At 39.6% G+C, this 19,789-nt stretch overlaps 1 protein-coding gene and 1 long non-coding RNA gene across 5 annotated transcripts in view; one reads left to right on the top strand and one right to left on the bottom strand.

Annotated features, from left to right (window-relative positions):
* Positions 1-405: 405 nt before the first annotated feature.
* On the bottom strand, positions 406-16,905 carry LOC309832821. Of its 3 annotated transcripts, none has more exons than XR_014297715.1 (4): positions 16,508-16,905; positions 3,725-3,806; positions 2,321-2,406; positions 406-671 (listed from the first exon to the last, which is right to left on the bottom strand). It is a non-coding gene; the product is annotated as an uncharacterized lncRNA (long non-coding RNA). The 3 variants fall into 3 exon arrangements; XR_014297716.1 differs by having other exon boundaries at positions 16,591-16,905; XR_014297717.1 differs by having other exon boundaries at positions 16,686-16,905.
* A 106-nt stretch (positions 16,906-17,011) lies between these two features.
* Positions 17,012-19,789, top strand: part of RRN3 (RRN3 homolog, RNA polymerase I transcription factor) — a 28,351-nt gene continuing 25,573 nt past the window's right edge. The window contains exons 1-2 of one of the 2 annotated variants that reach the window (XM_082670412.1): positions 17,012-17,119; positions 18,669-18,723. In XM_082670412.1, the coding sequence (XP_082526538.1) occupies positions 17,031-17,119; positions 18,669-18,723 (144 nt within the window). In that variant the 5' untranslated portion in view covers positions 17,012-17,030. Of the gene's footprint in view, positions 17,120-18,617; positions 18,724-19,789 lie in introns of both variants that reach the window. The other variant, XM_082670411.1, reaches the window with a different exon arrangement.

Here is a 19,789-nt window from a genome sequence, read left to right as displayed (position 1 = left end):
CTAGAGCCCGTGAGCCACAACTACTGAGCCCGCATGCCACAACTACTGAAGCCTGCACGCCACAACTACTGAAGCCCACACGCCTAGAGCCTGTGCTCCACAAGAGAAGCCACCGCAATGAGAAGCCCACGCACTGCAACAAAGAGTAGCCCCCGCTCGCCGCAAGTAGAGAAAGGCCGCCTGAAGCAACGAAGACCCAGCACAGCCATAAATAAATAAATTAATTAATTAATTAAAAAATAAAGTGTAGGCTCCATGGGTATTCATCCTGGAAAACACTGTCAGGTGTTTATTTACTTGTACATAACATTTTTTTTGCTACAAAGATTGTTTCCAGGCCCTTTCCGGATTCTTGGATGTTACCACCATAGAAATGATATTGTTTCCACAAGACCCTTAGGCAAGCAGAGGTTTTTATTCAAAGAGGTAGCATGTGCACAAAGGAGAGGGCGGAAAACTACAACAGCAAGAAAACAAAGCAAAACAAAACTTCCAGCTCCTAGAGTAGAAGGGGCGAGTTGCTTTTATAACAAAAGGGAGGGTTTGTCTCATGGATCACTGATAATTTCCAGAAATCATCCAACTTCTTTGATCATCAGCAGGTGGCCCCATGATGGCTATAAGGAACAGGGAGTTGTTTCTGTGAGGGTGTAGAAATGCATGAGAATTTTCTGCAAAAACGCACAGGAACAGATAAGGTTAGTCTCTGGGACTCAGACCCCCGGGGCCTTTGTTCTTTAGCTTACAAGGCCTGTTTTGCCCAAGGCCGTTACCCTGGTCCTTTTCCGAAATGGCTATGCTCCTCTCTTCCTGTCTCAAGATGACGTCAGGTAGAATGACACCATTTTGTTGCATTTCTCTGTACTGATGGTAGGATAAGTACCTATCTAAAATGGAGGTTGACAAATTTTTTTCTATAAAGGCCCAGATGGTAAATATTTTAGGCTCTGTGGGCCAAAAGGCAAGATCCAGACTATTACGTGGCTGCTTATATAACAAGAGAGTAACTACTCCCGCCCCACCCCACCCCCTTTTGCTGGGGGGTGGGCTGTATAGCGGCTTTGACTCCAGTTGCACGGCTGGAGTCATCCACCTGACCAAGAGCAACTGGCCCGAGGCAGAGGGAGACCAGCCTGCCTGGCCAGGTTCGCAGCCAACACAGTGTATTTTACTCTGCCCCAGTGACACCCAGGCCCGAGGCCGTCATCCTCTCCTCTCAGAGAACCTGGCTGTCTCATCTTTGTCTGCTGGCCTGAGGAGAGCTGATTTGCCCAGTCCCTGACTCCCAGGTTGAGATTCCACCGTTGGATGCCTGCCATCTGCCGTAACGTTCAGGCCCTGAGGAGACGGCAGGCCAGACAGGCAGGCACAGGGAGCTCTGGGGAGAGCAGGAGTGGAAACCGATCCCTGGGGTTTAGTCTTGGAGGCTCCCAGCCATAGACCACAGCAATGTAAAAGCATGGAGTGGGGAGAGGTGCTGCTGGCATCTAGTGGGTGGAGGCCAGAGGGGCCGCCAAACACCCTATAGTGCTCAGGCCAGCCCCTCACAGCACAGAATTATCCCGCCCCAAACATCGTCAGTGTGAAGTTGAGAAACCCTGATCTAGACTAATAAAAATTTGCGCTATAGTTCATTAGGCACTTAAAAAAAAACCACTTTATTTTGATCCTCAGATGACGCATTACCTCTTAAATAGTAATGGTATCTTCTCCACTAGACCATGAGGATCTCATTCATCTTTGTTTTGTTCGTCTTTGTATTCCCATTTTGTATAATTCTGAATCAACACACACATATGGGGCATTTATTAATAATAATAGCTAACATTTATTGGGTGTTCATAATACACTACCCACTGTGCTTAAGTAACTTACAGGCTTTATCTCATTCGTCACAACCATCAGAGATAAGGCACCATTATTATCTCCACTTCAAGGAAGGGAGATTTGTTATTGGAAGGTTATGTAATTCTTTTCAATGTCACATAAATGGAGGAGCTGGAATTGATGTGTAATTGATGTATAATTTGTTATAAGCTGTATATTATAAGCTTTCCTTCCAAGCGATAGTTATTAAAGAACTTTTTTCTTAAGCCTATTAGTCATAACTTGGGCTGTAATACCCCAGATCAGTCTAGGGTTATTTCTCTGTTGAAAGCTTTATTTCCAGAGAGAGAATGCAAATCAACAACTCTTTCATTTTTTGGTTCCTCTCTATGTTTGTAAGTCTCATCTCAAATAAAATTGCTTTTTTCTTTCCAGAGCTCACCAATGTTCCTACAGATTTAAGTGCCAAGTTTATAAAAGCACAAATACTTACCTTAATCTCGATTTGGAAACCTCCATCTGGAGCCCTGGCCTGTCTCAGCACTGCAGACTTGACCAGCTGCCTCCACCAAGTCTGTGCTGCAGAGTGGGGAGAATTTTCCAGCCCCAGACAGTAAAGATGTTTATTGCCAGAATTTGAAGCCATAATAAACTATGCTGTTCCAAATGAACTTCATTTTAAAAGAAGTTGGTTTTTAAAATAGACTTCTCTTGTGAAAACATTCCAGCATTCTAAGCGGAAAATCATGTCTCACATACTCTGGGTGAATGCGTCAGTACAAATCCCACAGAAACGGACATTGAAAATTGCAGCTCCGTGTATTTAAGGATGCTTTGTGACCTCGTTAAGCTATCAGAAAGGTTAATACAATCAGGGTATTATAACATGTTACAGTTTATTTATATGTTCATTTGATTTAAGCAATATGAGTTTCCCTTTTTCCCAAGGATTTAAAACCTGCTGATTTGATTGCATATTTTAATGATAATCAAATAAAATTCATTTGGGACTGCTCTCCTCTTATGTTCTTTCTTTGTATCAGTGAATTGTTTATGCAAGAATGGTCTAATATAGGGATAGTTTGCTTTTAAATTTTCCAATTATAGGCAAAAGTACATTTTTAGGTGGTATGGTACTTTGGATCAAAACTTCCAAAAATTTAGTTGCTTTTATATTTCTTCCCCTTTTCTGCCCTATGCTTCATTATTTCTATGTTTATAATTTTTAAAAATTAACTCAAGTTGGAAGACTTCATGCATTGCAGATACTTGGAAAAAAGAATAAGGGAAGGACATTATGCTAAGTGAAATAAGCCAGTTTCAACAAGATATATACTGTATGAGTCCACCTATATGAGATTTCTCATATCAGAGAACCAAATTCAAAGAAACAGAAAGTAGAATGGTGGTTGCCAGCAGCTGGGGAGAGTGGGGAACCAGTAGTTGTTTAATGGGTACAGAGTTTCAGATGAAAAGAGTTCTGGAGGTTGGCTGTACAACAATGTCAATGTACTTAACTCTACTGAACTGTACACTTAAAAATGGTTAAGGTGGTAAATTTTATGTGTATTTTACCACAATTTTTAAAAAAGAATAATTGGATTAAACCAGCAATTTATAAACTATATGACATTTATCAATTTATTTTTAAGTAATAATATATGCAACAGTTGAGCTTCTGTATATAAAATGAACCAGGTAAGCACAGCTGTTTTAATAACACAAGAACTATAGTTAGGAACTCAGAGAAAAATCAACTTTAACGTAGTACAGAACAAGCGACCAGGTAAGTGCAAAGGACATTGTTGGGGGTGTGCCCACACGCACGTTTCAGGAACCTACAGAAGAGCCTTTTATCTTGCAGTAGCTAATCAATATTTGTATGGTTGGATTTTACCTTGGGTAAATAGAGGTGGTTCTCAAGAACTGTGATTAGTGAACCTCAGGTGCTACCACAATGCCAGGAAGCAGACAGTCACCTTGAAAGAAAGATAGAAACAACTTTAATCATCTTAGTAAATATAGATGTTTATGTATTTTAAAAATACAAGGTCCCCAAATGACCGGCTGCCTGGAGCAGAGCTGCCCACCAGCCTGGACTCCACACGGGCCTCGACATGAAGGAGAAAGAAATCTCATTATTCTTAAAAAATAAATACATAAATCAACCAATAAATATAAAATAAAAACACTGTCTGGTTTATTTTCCCCCCATTTCAAAAGAAATGTTTTTATACTACTCAACCATAAGAAAGAATGAAATTTTGCCATTTGCAACAACATGGATGGACTTGGAGGGTATTGTGCTAAGTGAAATAAGTCAGACAAAGACAATACTGTATGATATCACTTATATGTGGAATCTAAAACATGTAACGAACTAGTGAATATAACAAAAAAGAAACAGACCCACAGATACAGAAAACAAATTAGTGGTTACCAGAGGGGAGAAGGAAGGAGGGAGGAGCAAGATGGGAGTAGGGGATTAAGAGGTACAAACTATTATGTATAAAATAATCTACAGGGGACTTCCCTAGTGGCACAGCAGATGGGACTCCATGCTCCCAATGCAGGGGGTCTGGGTTCGATCCCTGGTCAGGGAACTAGATCCCACATGCATAGCGCAACTAAGAGTTCACATGCCACAACTAAGGAGCCCTGGAGCCGCAACTAAGGAGACTGCCTGCTGCAGCTAAGACCCAGTGCAACCAAATAAATAAATAATTGTTTAATAAAATAAATAAAATAAGCTACAAGGAAATATACAACACAGGGAATATAGCCAATATTTTATAACAACTTTAAATGAATTATAACCTTTAAAAATTGTGAATCACTATATTGTACACCTGTAACTTATATAGTATTGTACATCAACTATACTTCAATTAAAAACGTGATATAAAAAAATAAATATATAGGATGAACACATTTTTAAAGTTTAAATCTTTGGGTAATATATTTCCATATTACAAAATCCAACAAGCATAAAACAGCACAGAGTAAAGTCTCTCTATAATCCTCAGCCCATTGCTACTGATAGACATTAAAAATGTTATTAGGACTTCCCTGATGGTGCAGTGGTTAAGAATCCACCTGCAAATGCAGGGGACATGGGTCGAGCCCTGGTCTGGGAAGATCCCACATGTCGTGGAGCAACGAAGCCCGTGTGCCACAACAACTGACCCTGCGCTCTAAAGCCCACGAGCCACAACTACTGAGCCCATGTGCCACAACTACTGAAGCCCATATGTTTAGAGCCTGTGCTCCACAACGAGAAGCCACTGCAGTGAGAAGTCCGCGCACTGCAACAAAGAGTAGGCCCCACTAGCCGCAATTAGAGAAAGCCCACGTGCAGCAACAAAGACCCAACACAGCAAAAAAGTAATAAATAAATAAATATATATATTTTAAAAAATGTTATTGGTTTCTTGTAAATCCATTCATTCAAATACATATATACAATACATTCATTATATAACATTCATTTATATATATAACGTGCTTATACTGTACCTTCTAGTGTTTTTTTTCAAAAAATTTTTTTAACATCTTTATTGGAGTATGATTGCTTTACAATGGTGTGTTAGTTTCTGCTTCATAACAAAATGAATCAGTTTTATATATACATATATTCCCATATCTCTTCTTGCTTGCGTCTCCCTCCTTCCAACCCTCCCTATCCCACCCCTCCAGACGGTCACAAAGCACCAAGCTGATCTCCCTGTGCTATGTGGCTGCTTCCCACTAGCTATCTACCTTACGTTTGGTAGTGTATATATGTCCATGCCTCTCTCTCGCTTTGTCACAGTTTACCCTTCCCCCTCCCCATATCCTCAAGTCCATTCTCCAGTGTGTGACTTTATTCCTGTTTTACCCCTAGGTTCTTCATGACATTTTTTTTTCTTAAATTCCATGTATATGTGTTAGCATACGGTATTTGTCTCTCTCTTTCTGACTTACTTCACTCTGTATGACAGACTCTAAAATAGCTCAATTTCGTTTCTTTTTATGGCTGAGTAATATTCCATTGTATACATGTGCCACATCTTCTTTATCCATTCATCCGATGATGGACACTTAGGTTGTTTCCATTTCCGGGCTATTGTAAATAGAGCTGCAATGAACAGTTTGGTACATGACTCTTTTTGAATTATGGTTTTCTCAGGGTATATGCCCAGTAGTGGGATTGCTGGGTCATATGGTAGTTCTATTTGTAGTTTTTTAAGGAACCTCCATACTGTTCTCCATAGTGGCTGTACCAATTTACATTCCCACCAACAATGCAAGAGGGTTCCCTTTTCTCCACACCCTCTCCAGCATTTATTGTTTGTAGATTTTTTGATGATGGCCATTCTGACTGGTGTGAGGTGATACTTCATTGTAGTTCTGATTTGCATTTCTCTAATGATCAGTGATGTTGAGCATCCTTTCATGTGTTTGTTGGCAATCTGTATATCTTCTTTGGAGAAATGTCTATTTAGGTCTTCTGCCCATATTTGGATTGGGTTGTTGGTTTTTTGATATTGAGCTGCATGAGCTACTTGTAAATTTTGGAGATTAAACCTTTGTCAGTTGCTTCGTTTGCAAATATTTTCTCCCATTCTGTCTGAGGGTTGTCTATTCGTTTTATTTATGGTTTCCTTTGCTGTGCAAAAGCTTTTTAGTTTCATTAGGTCTCATTTGTTTATTTTTGTTTTTATTTCCATTTCTCTAGGAGGTGGGGCAAAAAGGATCTTGCTGTGATTTATGTCATAGAGTGATCTGTCTATGTTTTCCTCTAAGAGTTTTATAGTGTTTGGCCTTACATTTAGGTCTTTAATCCATTTTGAGTTTATTTTTTTGTATAGTGTTAGGGAGTGCTCTAATTTCGTTCTATTTTTGTGTATGGTGTTAGGGAGTGCTCTAATTTCATTCTTTTACATGTAGCTGTCCAGTTTTCCCAGCACCACTTATTGAAGAGGCTGTCCTTTCTCCATTGTGTATTCTTGCCTCCTTTATCAAAAATAAGGTGACCATATATGTGTGGGTTTATCTCTGGGCTTTCTATCCTTTTCCATTGATCTATATTTCTGTTCTTGTGCCAGTACCATACTGTCTTGATTACTGTAGCTTTGTAGTATAGTCTGAAGTCAGGGAGCCTGATTCCTCCAGCTCCGTTTTTCTTTCTCAAGATTTCTTTGGCTATTCAGGGTCTTTTGTGTTTCCATACAAATTGTGAAATTTTTTGCTCTAGTTCAGTGAAAAATGCCGTTGGTACCTTGATTGGGATTGCACTGCATCTGTAGATTGCTTTGGATAGTATAATCATTTTCACAATGTTGATTCTTCCAATCCAAGAACATGGTATATCTCTCCATCTATTTGTATCATCTTTAATTTCTTTCATCAGTGTCTTTAGTTTTCTGCATACAGGTCTTTTGTCTCCTTAGGTAGGTTTATTCCTAGGTATTTTATTCTTTTTGTTGCAATGGTAAATGGGAGTGTTTCCTTAATTTCTCTTTCAGACTTTTCATCATTAGGGTATAGGAATGCAAGAGATTTCTGTGCATTAATTTTGTATCCTGCTACTTTACCAGATTCATTGATTAGCACTAGCAGTTTTCTGGTAGCATCTTTAGGATTCTCTATGTATAGTATCATGTCATCTGCAAACACTGACAGCTTTACTTCTTCTTTTCTGATTTGGATTCCTTTTATTTCTTTTTCTTCTCTGATTGCTGTGGCTAAAACTTCCAAAACTATGTTGAATAATAGTGGTGAGAGTGGACAACCTTGTCTTGTTTTTGATCTTAGTGGAAATGGTTTCAGTTTTTCACCATTAAGGACGATTTTGGCTGTGGGTTTCTCATATATGGCCTGTATTATGTTGAGGTAAGTTCCCTCTATGCCTACTTTCTGGAGAGTTTTTATCATAAATGGGTGTTGAATCTTGTCAAAAGTTTTTTCTGCATCTATTGAGATGATCATATGGTTTTTCTCCTTCAATTTGTTAATATGGTTTATCACAATGATTGAACTGCGTATATTGAAGAATCCTTGCATTCCTGGGATAAACCCCACTTGATCATGGTGTGTGATCCTTTTAATGTGCTGTTGGATTCTGTTTGCTAGTATTTTGTTGAGGATTTTTGCATCTATGTTCATCAGTGATATTGGTCTGTAGTTTTCTTTCTTTGTGACATCTTTGTCTGGTTTTGGTATCAGGGTGATGGTGGCCTCGTAGAATGAGTTTGGGAGTGTTCCTCCCTCTGCTATATTTTGGAAGAGTTTGAGAAGGATAGGTGTTAGCTCTTCTCTAAATGTTTGATAGAATTCGCCTGTGAAGCCATCTGGTACTGGGCTTTTGTTTGTTGGAAGATTTTTAATCACAGTCTCAATTTCAGTGCTTGTGATTGGTCTGTTCATATTTTCTATTTCTTCCTGGTTCAGTCTCGGAAGGTTGTGCTTTTCTAAGAATGTGTCCCTTTCTTCCAGGTTGTCCATTTTATTGGCATAGAGTTGCTTATAGTAGTCTCTCATGATCCTTTGTATTTCTTCAGTGTCAGTTGTTACTCTCCTTTTTCATTTCTAATTCTATTGATTTGAGTCTTCTCCCTTTTTTTCTGGATGAGTCTGGCTAATAGTTTATCAATTTTGTTTATCTTCTCAAAGAACCAGCTTTTAGTTTTATTGATCTTTGCTACTGTTTCCTTCATTTCTTTTTCATTTATTTCTTATCTGATATTTATGATTTCTTTCCTTCTGCTAACTTTGGGGTTTTTTGTTCTTCTTTCTCTAATTGCTTTAGGTGTAAGGTTAGGTTTTTTATTTGAGATGTTTCTTGTTTCTTGAGGTAGGATTGTGTTCCTATAAACTTCCCTCTTAGAACTGCTTTTGCTGCATCCCACTGGTTTGGGGTCATCGTGTTTTCATTGTCATATGTCCCCCTCCCCCTTTTAAAGTTTCTCTTAAGATGCAAGAGGGAAAAGATATGGGAACATATGTATATGTATAACTGATTCACTTTGTTATAAAGCAGAAACTAACACACCATTGTAAAGCAATTATACTCCAGTAAAGATGTAAAAATAAATAAATAAAGTTTCTCTTAAGTTGTTAATATGCAAGTTAAATCTGACTTTACAGGTTTGTAAACTCCTTGATGGCTAAAATCCTCTCTCTCTTTTGTTTCTCCCACAGGTCATATAATATACACTGAAGTATTTTGGACTTAGTTTTATTCTTCTAATAATTAAGGTCATACTTGACATCATCCTGAAAAAGAATCAATGTGTGTTCTATTCAACACCATTCTAAGCATTTCATTTAATGTCTCTGGCATAGTCAAAACTCAGTTGTGAGAAGGCTAGAGATAGTGACAGTGAAAAACAAAATAGCATTGTTCAAAGAGTCTTATTTTTACCTTTGGTCTTACCCAAGACTTCTAAAACTGGAGTTACTAAAAAGTGATTAAATTGTTTTATTTTTTATTTAGTACATACTAAGTGCCAGATACTATACGAGGCACAAGGATGATTCAGTCTCTGCAGAAGTCATTTCCTTTCTCTCTGTTTTCAATGTTGTACAGCAAGAAATTAAGGGCTGAGTAGTCCATAACTAGATAATCAAGCCCAAAATAATCAGGCATTGGCTGCGGTTTTTAGTTTAAAAAGCCATAAGAAACAAACTATAAGTAATAGGATGCAAAATATTTAAGGTGTTACTGCTGGGCAATTTATGAATTATTTTCTTCTTTTCTACAATAAATCCATCTCTCTATCTCACAGGTCAGTTTTCAGCTGACTGCAACTACATTTCTCATGTTTACATGAAAATAAATGGGCAAATACTACTGTCATTTAATTAAAACCCACTCTGTAGTGCTCACTGTGCCATACTCTGTGGTTTGTGCTTTACACGCTCTAATCTGATCCTTACAATAGCCCTAAAATAACTGAAAAAAATTGTTATCCCCATTTTATAGATAAGGTAACTGAAGTTCTGAGAACATTTAGGCAGTTGCCCAAAGTAATAGAGTAAATGACAAATCTGGGGTTTGATTCCTATTCTTTGTGACTCAGCTCTAAAGGGTGAAACTCCATCAGTAAAACTCATGAAACAGTTTTTTAATTTTAAAATTAATATTGTTAATGTGATTATTTACCCATCCCCCATGTTCTATGAGTTAATATACTTCATTAAATTAAATAAGCATGGAAGACTATATGCCTTTTAGTCACCTGCACAAAAATAAGGAAAGAAAACTGCATTTTGACAAGTGCCAAATACCATAAATTATATTAGAGTATAATTATAGACTGTATGTAGTATAAGGCTTCCAATATTACAGTCTGCAAAACTAATGTGAATTCCCCACCATGTTAAGATCTCTCATAGTTTGACTCTGCTAGACAAAATGGCACAAGGGTCATTACTTATGATTAACAAAGTGATGCAGAACTTTGTTGTAAAAGTCGAAAGGGGCTGTAATTAGGAGATTAACTCATTATTTATGCAGTAATCTGGTTTGATCAGCCTGAGAAAGGGTACTTTTCTAGTTCTTGTTTCTGAACGGAGTGAGCTGAAAGTTTAACCCTGTGAGCTAGGTCAAGGTGTACAGCTCTAGAGCCTGATGCTCTTTCTGCGGTGCCACTCTTTCTCCTCAACGTGCTTTTATATCACACAGTATGTATTTACCACACGAGTTTAATAAACAGGGAATGGATCATACAGCAAAATATAGTTCTAAGTCTTTCTTTATCCTCTGTTATATAAGTAAATTTTTAGTTAAATGATTTAGTGTAACTGAGCAGGACCCTGTGGAACCTTCCCGGGACAGATGACCCCGCCACAACCTCCATCCTCCACCTGCCTCATGTTTGTAGAAAAACTTTAGCCTCCTAGGCCTTCCCCCAGTTCCAAAGAATAAATTTAATCTGAGAAATGAGAAAATGCAGAGGAAAATAGGCAAGCAAGACAAAATAATAGTTTTGCTATTAAACAAAGTCAAGGACATTTAGTACCTCCTCAAGGACTATAGATAATATCCTGAGCCATATCCTTTGAACTGTTTTGCAGATACTGGAACCCCCACAAGGTAGAAGAAGTTAACTGTATACTGCCCACAAGCACATAGACCCCAGGCCAGTTGGAACCAGAAGGCCTAGCTGACCAACGATTTATGGCTCAGATAATGTTCCAACCACAAGTGAGACATGATGGCTACTTCTGTGTGATCAAGACAATCATCTCTGAAAATAGAAGACTGCCCCCTCCCCAGAATGTAGCCCTTTCCTCTTTTCCCTGTGTAATCGCCAAGCAAAACCTGGGGAGTAGGGATTTGGTTCTTTGGGACATGACTCCACCTTCTCCCCAGGATTGCTGGCTTCCTCAATAAAGCCATCTTTCCTTTTCACCCAACACTTGCCTCTCGGTATTGGATTCCTGAGTGATGATCAGGTGAACCTGAGTTCAGTAACATTAGTATGGAGAAATTTTTCCAGTACCATTATCAGATTATATCATGGTGAATTGCTGTTAAATAATATATTACTTCTTCTGAAATTTAACATCCACTTAGCTTAGATCTCTGTACTTTGTGTCTTGCTTTGCAAAAGGCTAATATAATTTGAATATAAAGAAGGAAAAGGAATGAGTATTTGTATTACAAAAGGATCCCTGGACAATTATTCATTTATTTCAGGATTCCAATTTTGGCTGTTTTCTCAGTGGATTCTCTTCTCTTCTCACCCACCACCACCCTCCTCCAAATAACTGTTACCTCAACCCTGAACTGATTGAAATCCTAAATGATATCCCATTTTCTATTCTTGCCATGGGGTCTTGCACACACTTTTCTTCCTACCTTCAAAGCACTGTCCCCTCACAGTCTCCTGACCCCTTCACCCTTAGTGATTATTTTTTTTGGCCACGCCACATGCGAGATCTTAGTTTCCCAACAGGGGACTGAACCCGTGCTCCCTGCAGTGGAAGCGTAAAGTCTTAACCACTGGATCATCAGGGAATACCCGCTTAGTGCTTTTTAAATTTCAACTCAATAATCACTTTCTCAAGGAAACTTCCCAGAACTCCCTAAAGATATAAATTATGCACATTATAGAACCCCACAGCACTATGTATTCTCCTGTAAAGGAATTAATAGGTTTGTAAGTGTGATCAATGATACATTTGATCAATGTCTGTTTCTCTCACTAGTTGGCAAACCCCATGAGGCAAGGACCATTACTGCTGTTGTTGTTGTTAGCTGACCACAGACTTCCAGTGCCTAGCACAGGGCCTGGTACCTAGGTGTTCAATAAATATTTGTTGAATAGATGAATATAGATATTAACTACTATTAGACTGAAAGTCTGTCAGAAAAGATAAAGTTGAGGTTTGGTAGTTCCTTCCAACCAAAGATCAATTAGAAAGACAGATAAAACAAAGTTCTGAAATTATGCAAATAAAACAATAGAAAATGTTATTGATTCATAACTTAAGTCAGATGCAGTTGTCTTCTAAGGAATTTAGGGAAGAAATTAAGGCACTTTTCTCTGTAGCATCCTTCTGGTAAAACTCTGAAAAACATTCCAACTAGGCGTTAAATAGCATGAAGCTCTTGCGCATTACCACCATTTCCCAACAGAATAAAATGGTAATATTTTTTAATATCCTCCAAGAATATTAAAGGCAAAATTGAAAATTTTATGACTGTTTACAATATAATTTTGTATACTGTTTTACCTTTTTTTCTCTAGTTGTTTCTTATATATTTTGTGTCTTCAACTGGACTAAAAGTTCACTAAGGCCCTGCTTCATACCAGTGGTTCTTAATTTTGGCAATATTGTCTCCCAGGGGCATTTGACATGTCTGGAGACTTTTGCTTTTCATAATGGGGAGGAGGGGAATGCTACTATCACCTAGTGGGTGGAGACCAGAGATACTGCTAAACATCCTACAATGCGCAGGACAGTCTCCTCCCCTCATAAAGCATTATCTGGACCAAAATATCAATAGTGCCAAGGTTGACAAACTCTGCTTTATACTTCTCTGGGAAAAGGAAGGCTCTAAATTAATGGTCTTGGGATATATTTATACTATTATTTAATAATGTATTAAATACATTATATTGTATGTAATTATCTATTATAATTAGATAGCAATACAATTTATATGTATTTTTATTATATATAATTACATATACTGTGTGTAAATATACTTTAATTAGTAAACATATATACATTATTAATTAATATACATTAACTATATGTATTAAAGATACACAGGGACTTCCCTGGTGGGCCAGTGGCAAAGAATCCGCCTTACAATGCAAGGGATGCAGGTTTGATCCCTGGTCAGGGAACTAAGATCCCACATGCTGCGGGGCAACTAAGCCCATGCGCCACAACTACTGAGCTCACGTGCCTTAACTAGAGAGCCCGCTTGCTGCAAACTACAGAGCCCATGTGCCCTGGAGCCCGCGCCACAACTAGAGAAGAGAAACCCCACATGCCACAACTAGAGAGAAGCCCACACGCTGCATTAAAAGATCTCTCATGCCTCAACGAAGATCCTGCGTGCTGCAACTAAGACCCGACGCAGCCAAAATAAATAAAATAAATAAATAAGTAATAAAGATATATAGTTGAGATCTTGCATTAAGGAATGGCGTTTTTGTAAAGATAAGTGACATAAAATAATTGTTGACTGTTTTTGGAAAGGGAAAAGGGACAAATGTGATATCTATTATTGGCTTTGCTATTTAGAAATTGTTCATTTGAATCATCCCTGCCATATAGTGATTTGAAAAACATTTCTGGAGCATTAATAGTGACATTTTCATCTACAGCAAAGGTACAATATGACCTCACCTCTCAAGATTGGGTTAGAGGAGGGCGCCTGACTCAAATTTGGCCAGTGAAAAATTATTTTCCGGTGCTTTAAGATATCCTGTATCCTTAGAACAAATTCTCCTTTTTTGCTTAAACTAGCTTGAGAAAGTTTCTGTTACTTTCAAGCCAAGAGGCTTTAACCAAGAGAACTACTCTAGGGATGACTGTAAAATTCATCTCTAGGGGAACACTGCTCTTTTGAAAAACAGTTTAATGGGTCTTCTGGGTATATGAAAGTAAAATTTCATTCTGGAGTGAAGAAGCTCAGAAAAATTATGAACAGCTGTAATGCACAGTAATGTAAAGGGATGACTTCTTTGTGAGCAAGGCTGCATCTTTTCAGGAGCATGTTAATTCTTGTTTGCTTGTTGTTGTTGAAGGAGAGGTCTTTATTATTATTATTTTTTTTATTAGAGTTGGAGACAAAAAGAGATCAGAGTCTGGGAAAGGCAAGATTGGATAAAGGAGGCTTTTCCCTGGCCAGCTGAGTTGGCCCATGGAACAGAGTGAGTAGAGGATCCCCAATGAAGAAACATGACCAAGGAACTCCAATAGTAGATTATACTATCTAGTTTTAGGATTTTTCTTGCACTGTGCTCAGGTTTCACTGAAAAAACATTTTAACTTAGAAGTCTTGTCTTAACTGTGCTTTGTGGGAATAAGGAAGGAGTTGTGCTCAAGCTTAAGGACAAGGTATTGCTGGCAGTGTGTAGTGGCACAACCACTTTGGAAAGCTCTTTTTTCCTTTTATTTTTTACTGAAGTATACTTGATTTACAACGTTGTGTTACTGCTGTACAGCAAAGTGACTCAGTTATATTGATACATATATATACATTCTTTTTTTAAAGAGTATTTTTTAAAAATACTTATTTATTTATTATTTATTTATTTTGGCTGTGCCGGGTCTTAGTTGCGGCATGTGGGATCTTTAGTTGCGGCATGCGGTCTTCTTAGTTGCAACATGTGGACTCTTAGGTGCGGCATGCATGCAGGATCTAGTTCCCCGACCAGGAGTCAAACCTGGGGCCCCTGCATTGGGAGTGCCGAGTCCTACCCACTGGACCACGAGGGAAGTCCCTATATACGTTCTTTTTCATATTCTTTTCCATTATTTATTTTTAAATTTATTAAATTTATTTATTTTTGGCTGCACTGGGTTTTTGTTGCTGCGCGTGGTCTTTCTCTAGTTGCGGCGAGCGGGGTCTACTCTTCGTTGTGGTGCACGGGCTTCTCATTGCGGTGGCTTCTCTTGTTGCAGAGCACCAGCTCTAGGTAAGCGGGCTCAGTAGTTGTGGCTCTGGGGCTCTAGAGCGCAGGCTCAGTAGTTGTGGCGCATGGACTTAGCTGCTCCACATCATGTGGGATCTTCCCAGACCCGGACTTGAACCTGTCCCCTGCATTGGCAGGAGGATTCTTAACCACTGCGCCACCAGGGAAGCCCTCCATTATGTTTTATCAGAGGATACTGAATACAGTTCCCTGTGCTATAAAGTAGGACCTTGTTGTTTACCCATTCTATATATACCAGTTTGCATCTGCTAATCCCAAACTCCCATGGAAAGCTCTTTGACTGTGTCTTGTATACCCCCCAAGCCAGCAATTCTACCCTAGAAAAATTCTTGCACATGTGAATCAGGAGACTATTATAAGAATATTCATAGCAATGTACATAACAGTGGGAGGGAGTGCGGAAAGAAAAAATCTAAATGTTGGAGATAAGAAAATGGATTTATAAATCATGGTATGTTCATATAATAGAACACTACAAAGCAGGGAAAACACAATTACATACAACAGGGATGGATTCTAGAAGCATAATGTTGATTGAAAAGAAGCAGCAGCATAATACAGCATGGAAGTAATTTTATCATTGAAAGATAAGTGAAAATAAACAGTATATTGTCTGGGAATATATATGGTAATTACAAAAAGAAAAGTTGAAATGATTTTTAAAAAATCAGGATAGTGATTACCTTGAGAGGAAGCAGGGAGAAGGTGGGATATGGAAGGAGCACACAGGAAGAATCAATAATACAGGTTGTTTCATAAGTTGGGTGTACATTCACAGGTGTTCACTTTACTATGTTTGATAACTTACATTAATATATATTCTTTTTTACATATCAGACTTTCTAAAAATGAAAGAATAAAGTAATTGTCAAATTGCTTGACAGTACAGAGTTAAACTTCTACTGGCTGAGAGTGCAAAGAATTGTTTTGTTTTGTTTTTTAAGCTCTGGAGGTGGAGGGGTAAAGATTCCCACTTAAACAGCTGTCTTGAACATCTTTGTGAGCTAGGGCGTAATTTCCTCTGTTTTGGGGACATGAATGATTTCTGCCCAGCATTCCGCAGGAACTCTAAAGCAGTGAGCGAAGAAATGGTGAGACCATATGGAGACAGCAGAAGGACAGTTACACTGTTGCAAAAACAGAACAGTGCTTTATATTCAACAAGTTGCTGTAGCTGGTTTACGTCCTTTTTATATAGTTCTATACAGTTTCCAAAGGTTGCAACATTTTCCCTTCTTAGAAACTGAGGGGAGGGACACTCCCTTTTTCCCTCTGCCTCCTTCCCACCCACCCTGCTTTGGCATCTGTTGTTCCCTATGCTTGGAAGACCCTTCCCTGCTTTGTTGGTCGGCCGACTCGGTACCTCCTTTAAAATTTTAAGTTTAAGGGCTAATGCCTTTTGGAAACTGTCTTCTCTCACTCTCTGATTTCTCATCCTAGCATCATCACAGCTCTGAGATTTCTGGGTAACTCTCTTCATGAAACCTGCTTCCGGGAAGGTAAGATTAGCTTACCCAAGCTAATCTGCGAGGATAGCGCAGTGGGGACGGAGAAGCGGGTTCCTGGGTCAAGCCGACTTGTTCAAACCCCGACCCACCTATGTCTCTGCGGGTTTGGATTAATCACAGGGCTTCGGGTTCTTCAGTTTGATTGAGGAAGGCTTTGACTCCAAAAAGTTAATACTCGACATACCCAGCCATCGCTTAGCACCTCCCGGTGTCCTCGCCCTTTCTCCCGGAGCCTCAGAGCTGGACCGAATCATCCTACAAACGTCTCCAGTCTTAATACTGGAGGTGGCCTCATCGCCGCACCTCGCTGGGCGGAGAAAGTCCTCCAAGCGGAATGAGGGGCCTGATGCAGGGGGCCGAAGAGACCGCCTTGGCGGCACTCTAGCCCGCCGAGGTCACTCAGCTCTCCCCACGTGGGGTTCCTGATTGGCTGAAGGCCGTCGCTCGCACACTCGTTTTCCGGGATGGAGGCGGTCCTAGAAGGAGCACGACTTCCGGCGTAAGGTGTAGTCGTCGCGTGTCCGGTCAGATGGCGGCACCGTTGCTTCACACGCGGTTGCCCGGAGATGCCGCCGCCTCGGCAGCTGCAGTCAAGACGCTGGCCGCGTCGAGGACCGGGTAAGAACCAAGGACGCTTCCTTCTGCGCGTCTGGGACCAAAGCCCAGGACCGGGATTAGGGGAGAGGAGCTGAAGAGTCTGGGACAGAGCTAACGGAGTGGGGTGGGAGCAGAGGGAAGAGGGTCACTTCATGTCCTCAAGAGTGAGTCCATGCCCCTTAGATGGGTAATAAAAGTGGGAGAGGGGATGGAAAAATGAACCTATTCGCTGTTCCATAGTCCCTCCTTTCTCCCCACTGGTTCCCTTATAGCATCCCAGGCCTGGGTACTGCATTCTGTTCCTTTACTCTTTCCTCCTGCTTCTTCGACTAGCTTTGGAAAGAGGTCCCTGGGCTATTTGGGTTATTAGCCAAATGCTGCCACTGACGGAAAATTGCGTCTTACGTTTTGCTTGTTTTTTTAAAATTTGTTTTGACACACGTTTGTTTAACAGTGTTTATATGTAGCTCAGCTTTTAAAGCCCCTAACGCCCGTAAAACACTTCGGGGTTTAACTTTGAGAGTCCTTAGCAGGATGCTATGTTTTTTCACTAATCTCTGTTTAAAAGAAGCAAACTTTGCGGAACACTTGGCATAATATCACTCATTTTATATATATATATATATGCATATATATGCATATATATGCATATATATATGCATATATATATGCATATATATATATGCATATATATATGCAGGCTCAGCGGCCATGGCTCACGGGCCCAGCCGCTCCACGGTATGTGGGATCTTCCCCTACCAGGGCACGAACCCGTGTCCCCTGCATCAGCAGGCGGACTCTCAACCACTGCGCCACCAGGGAAGCCCGTATAATATATATTTTTTAAGTGCCTACTTTTGGCGTTAGGCATGGGGGACAGTATATCAAAAGAGACAGTGTCCCTGGTCTCAACAGACCTTCAGTCTAAGGAGGGAAAGACAGTAGATAAGTAAACGATGATTTCAGATAGCGGTAACTGCTGTGAAGAAATAAAACAGTGTGATGGTAGGGGAGAGGGGGAGGATGGGTACTTTTGATTTCTGATGGGGAAGGTCTCTGACATTTGAGCTTCAACTTGAATGAAGACAAGGGTCCAACCACATACACATCTGGAGAGTGTTTCTGACAGAGGGAATAATAAGTAAAATGGGAATCTGCTTGGCAGGTTTGAAGAACAGAAAGGACCCTGGCTGCAGTACAGTAAGTGGTTAGAGGTGAGGTCAGAGAGGTAGGCAGGGGCCAGATTAATGTAGGACCTTGAAGACGATAAAGAGTAGGAAACCTTTGGAGAATTTAAGCAAGAGAGTAGAGTAGCATGATCTGTCTTAAGTTTTTGAAAGATCATTAGATCACTGAATGAAGAGTGGATTGCTGGGGGACTCAAGTGGAAGGAGGGAGGCCAATTAGGAGACTTTAGCAGTAGTCCCACTGAATGATGTTGTTTCAATAAGTGTTGGCTGTTATAGCTTTTATTTTTCCCTGTCATGCACTTAATGGCTTGATAATCTTGGTTCTATAGGCTTTCAGATATGCTTGCACTAGAAAATGATTTCTTCAATTCTCCCCCAAGAAAAACTGTTCGGTTTGGTGGAACTGTGACAGAAGTGTTGCTGAAGTACAGAAAGGTAAGAGGTGATAATGTGAGGTTGGTGGGTTTTCTTCCCAGCTTTATTGAAATATAATTGATATATTGAGGTTTGATTTTTGCTAGTCAGAATACAATTATAGCTGTTATACTAAAAACCAGTAGATAAATAAAATGGATTTTAGATATCAATATTGAAATCAAATAAATTTAACAACAGCACGGTGCTGTCAGTTCAAAATTAGAGTAGTAACCCCTTTACTGAGGTTTCACATCTTCAAGTGCTTTATTTACCTAGTGTCTTTTAAAATCTTTAGCAAGTAGTAGAATAAAAAACCATTAGATCAAAGCATTTTATTTCTTTTTTTAAAAATAAATTTATTTATTTTTGACTGTGTCAGGTCTTTGTTGCTGTGCATGGGTTTTCTCTAGTTGCGGCGAGCGGGGGCTATTCTTCATTGCAGTATGTGGGCTTCTCATTGTGGTGGCTTCTCGTTGCAGAGCACGGCTCTAGGTGCGCGAGCTTCAGTAGTTGTGGCACGTGGGCTCAGTAGTTGTGGCTCGCGGGCTCTAGAGTGCAGGCTCAGTAGTTGTGGCACACAACTATGTTGTGGCTTAGTTGCTCCTCTGCATGTGGGATCTTCCCAGACCAGGGATTGAACCTGTGTCCCCTGCATTGGCAGGCGGATGCCTAACCACTGCGCCACCAGGGAAGTCCCACATTTTATTTCTTAAGGAATTACCAAAGCATTGCTTTGGGACAATAAACCAGCTCTATTAATGGGGATTTTTTTTTTTTTGGCTTTGTTTTTGTGTTAGTTTAGAAGTGATTCTGCTGTATCTCAGCAATGGTGGGAAAATATGCATTACTGTCTATTTTTATATGTAACCTGCATTTATATCCATATATATGATTGGATAGTATCATGGAATATTGACTATCATATTCAAATGTCAGTACACAAGTATAGCTAAATATGAATGGCCTGTTGTCATTTTCTTATTTCTAAACCCCCTAGCTACACTAACATGAGTTTTAAAATTTTCGTAGTCAGGATTTTATAATCCGCAACTGATATGTGTATGTTACAATGTTCTTTTTGTAA

Source organism: Grampus griseus, assembly GCF_964374135.1.
Source record: "Grampus griseus genome assembly, chromosome: 14".
Lineage (NCBI taxonomy): Eukaryota > Metazoa > Chordata > Mammalia > Artiodactyla > Delphinidae > Grampus > Grampus griseus.
The sequence above is the reverse complement of the archived record's forward strand: the minus strand, read 5'-3'. Positions and strand labels throughout refer to the sequence as shown.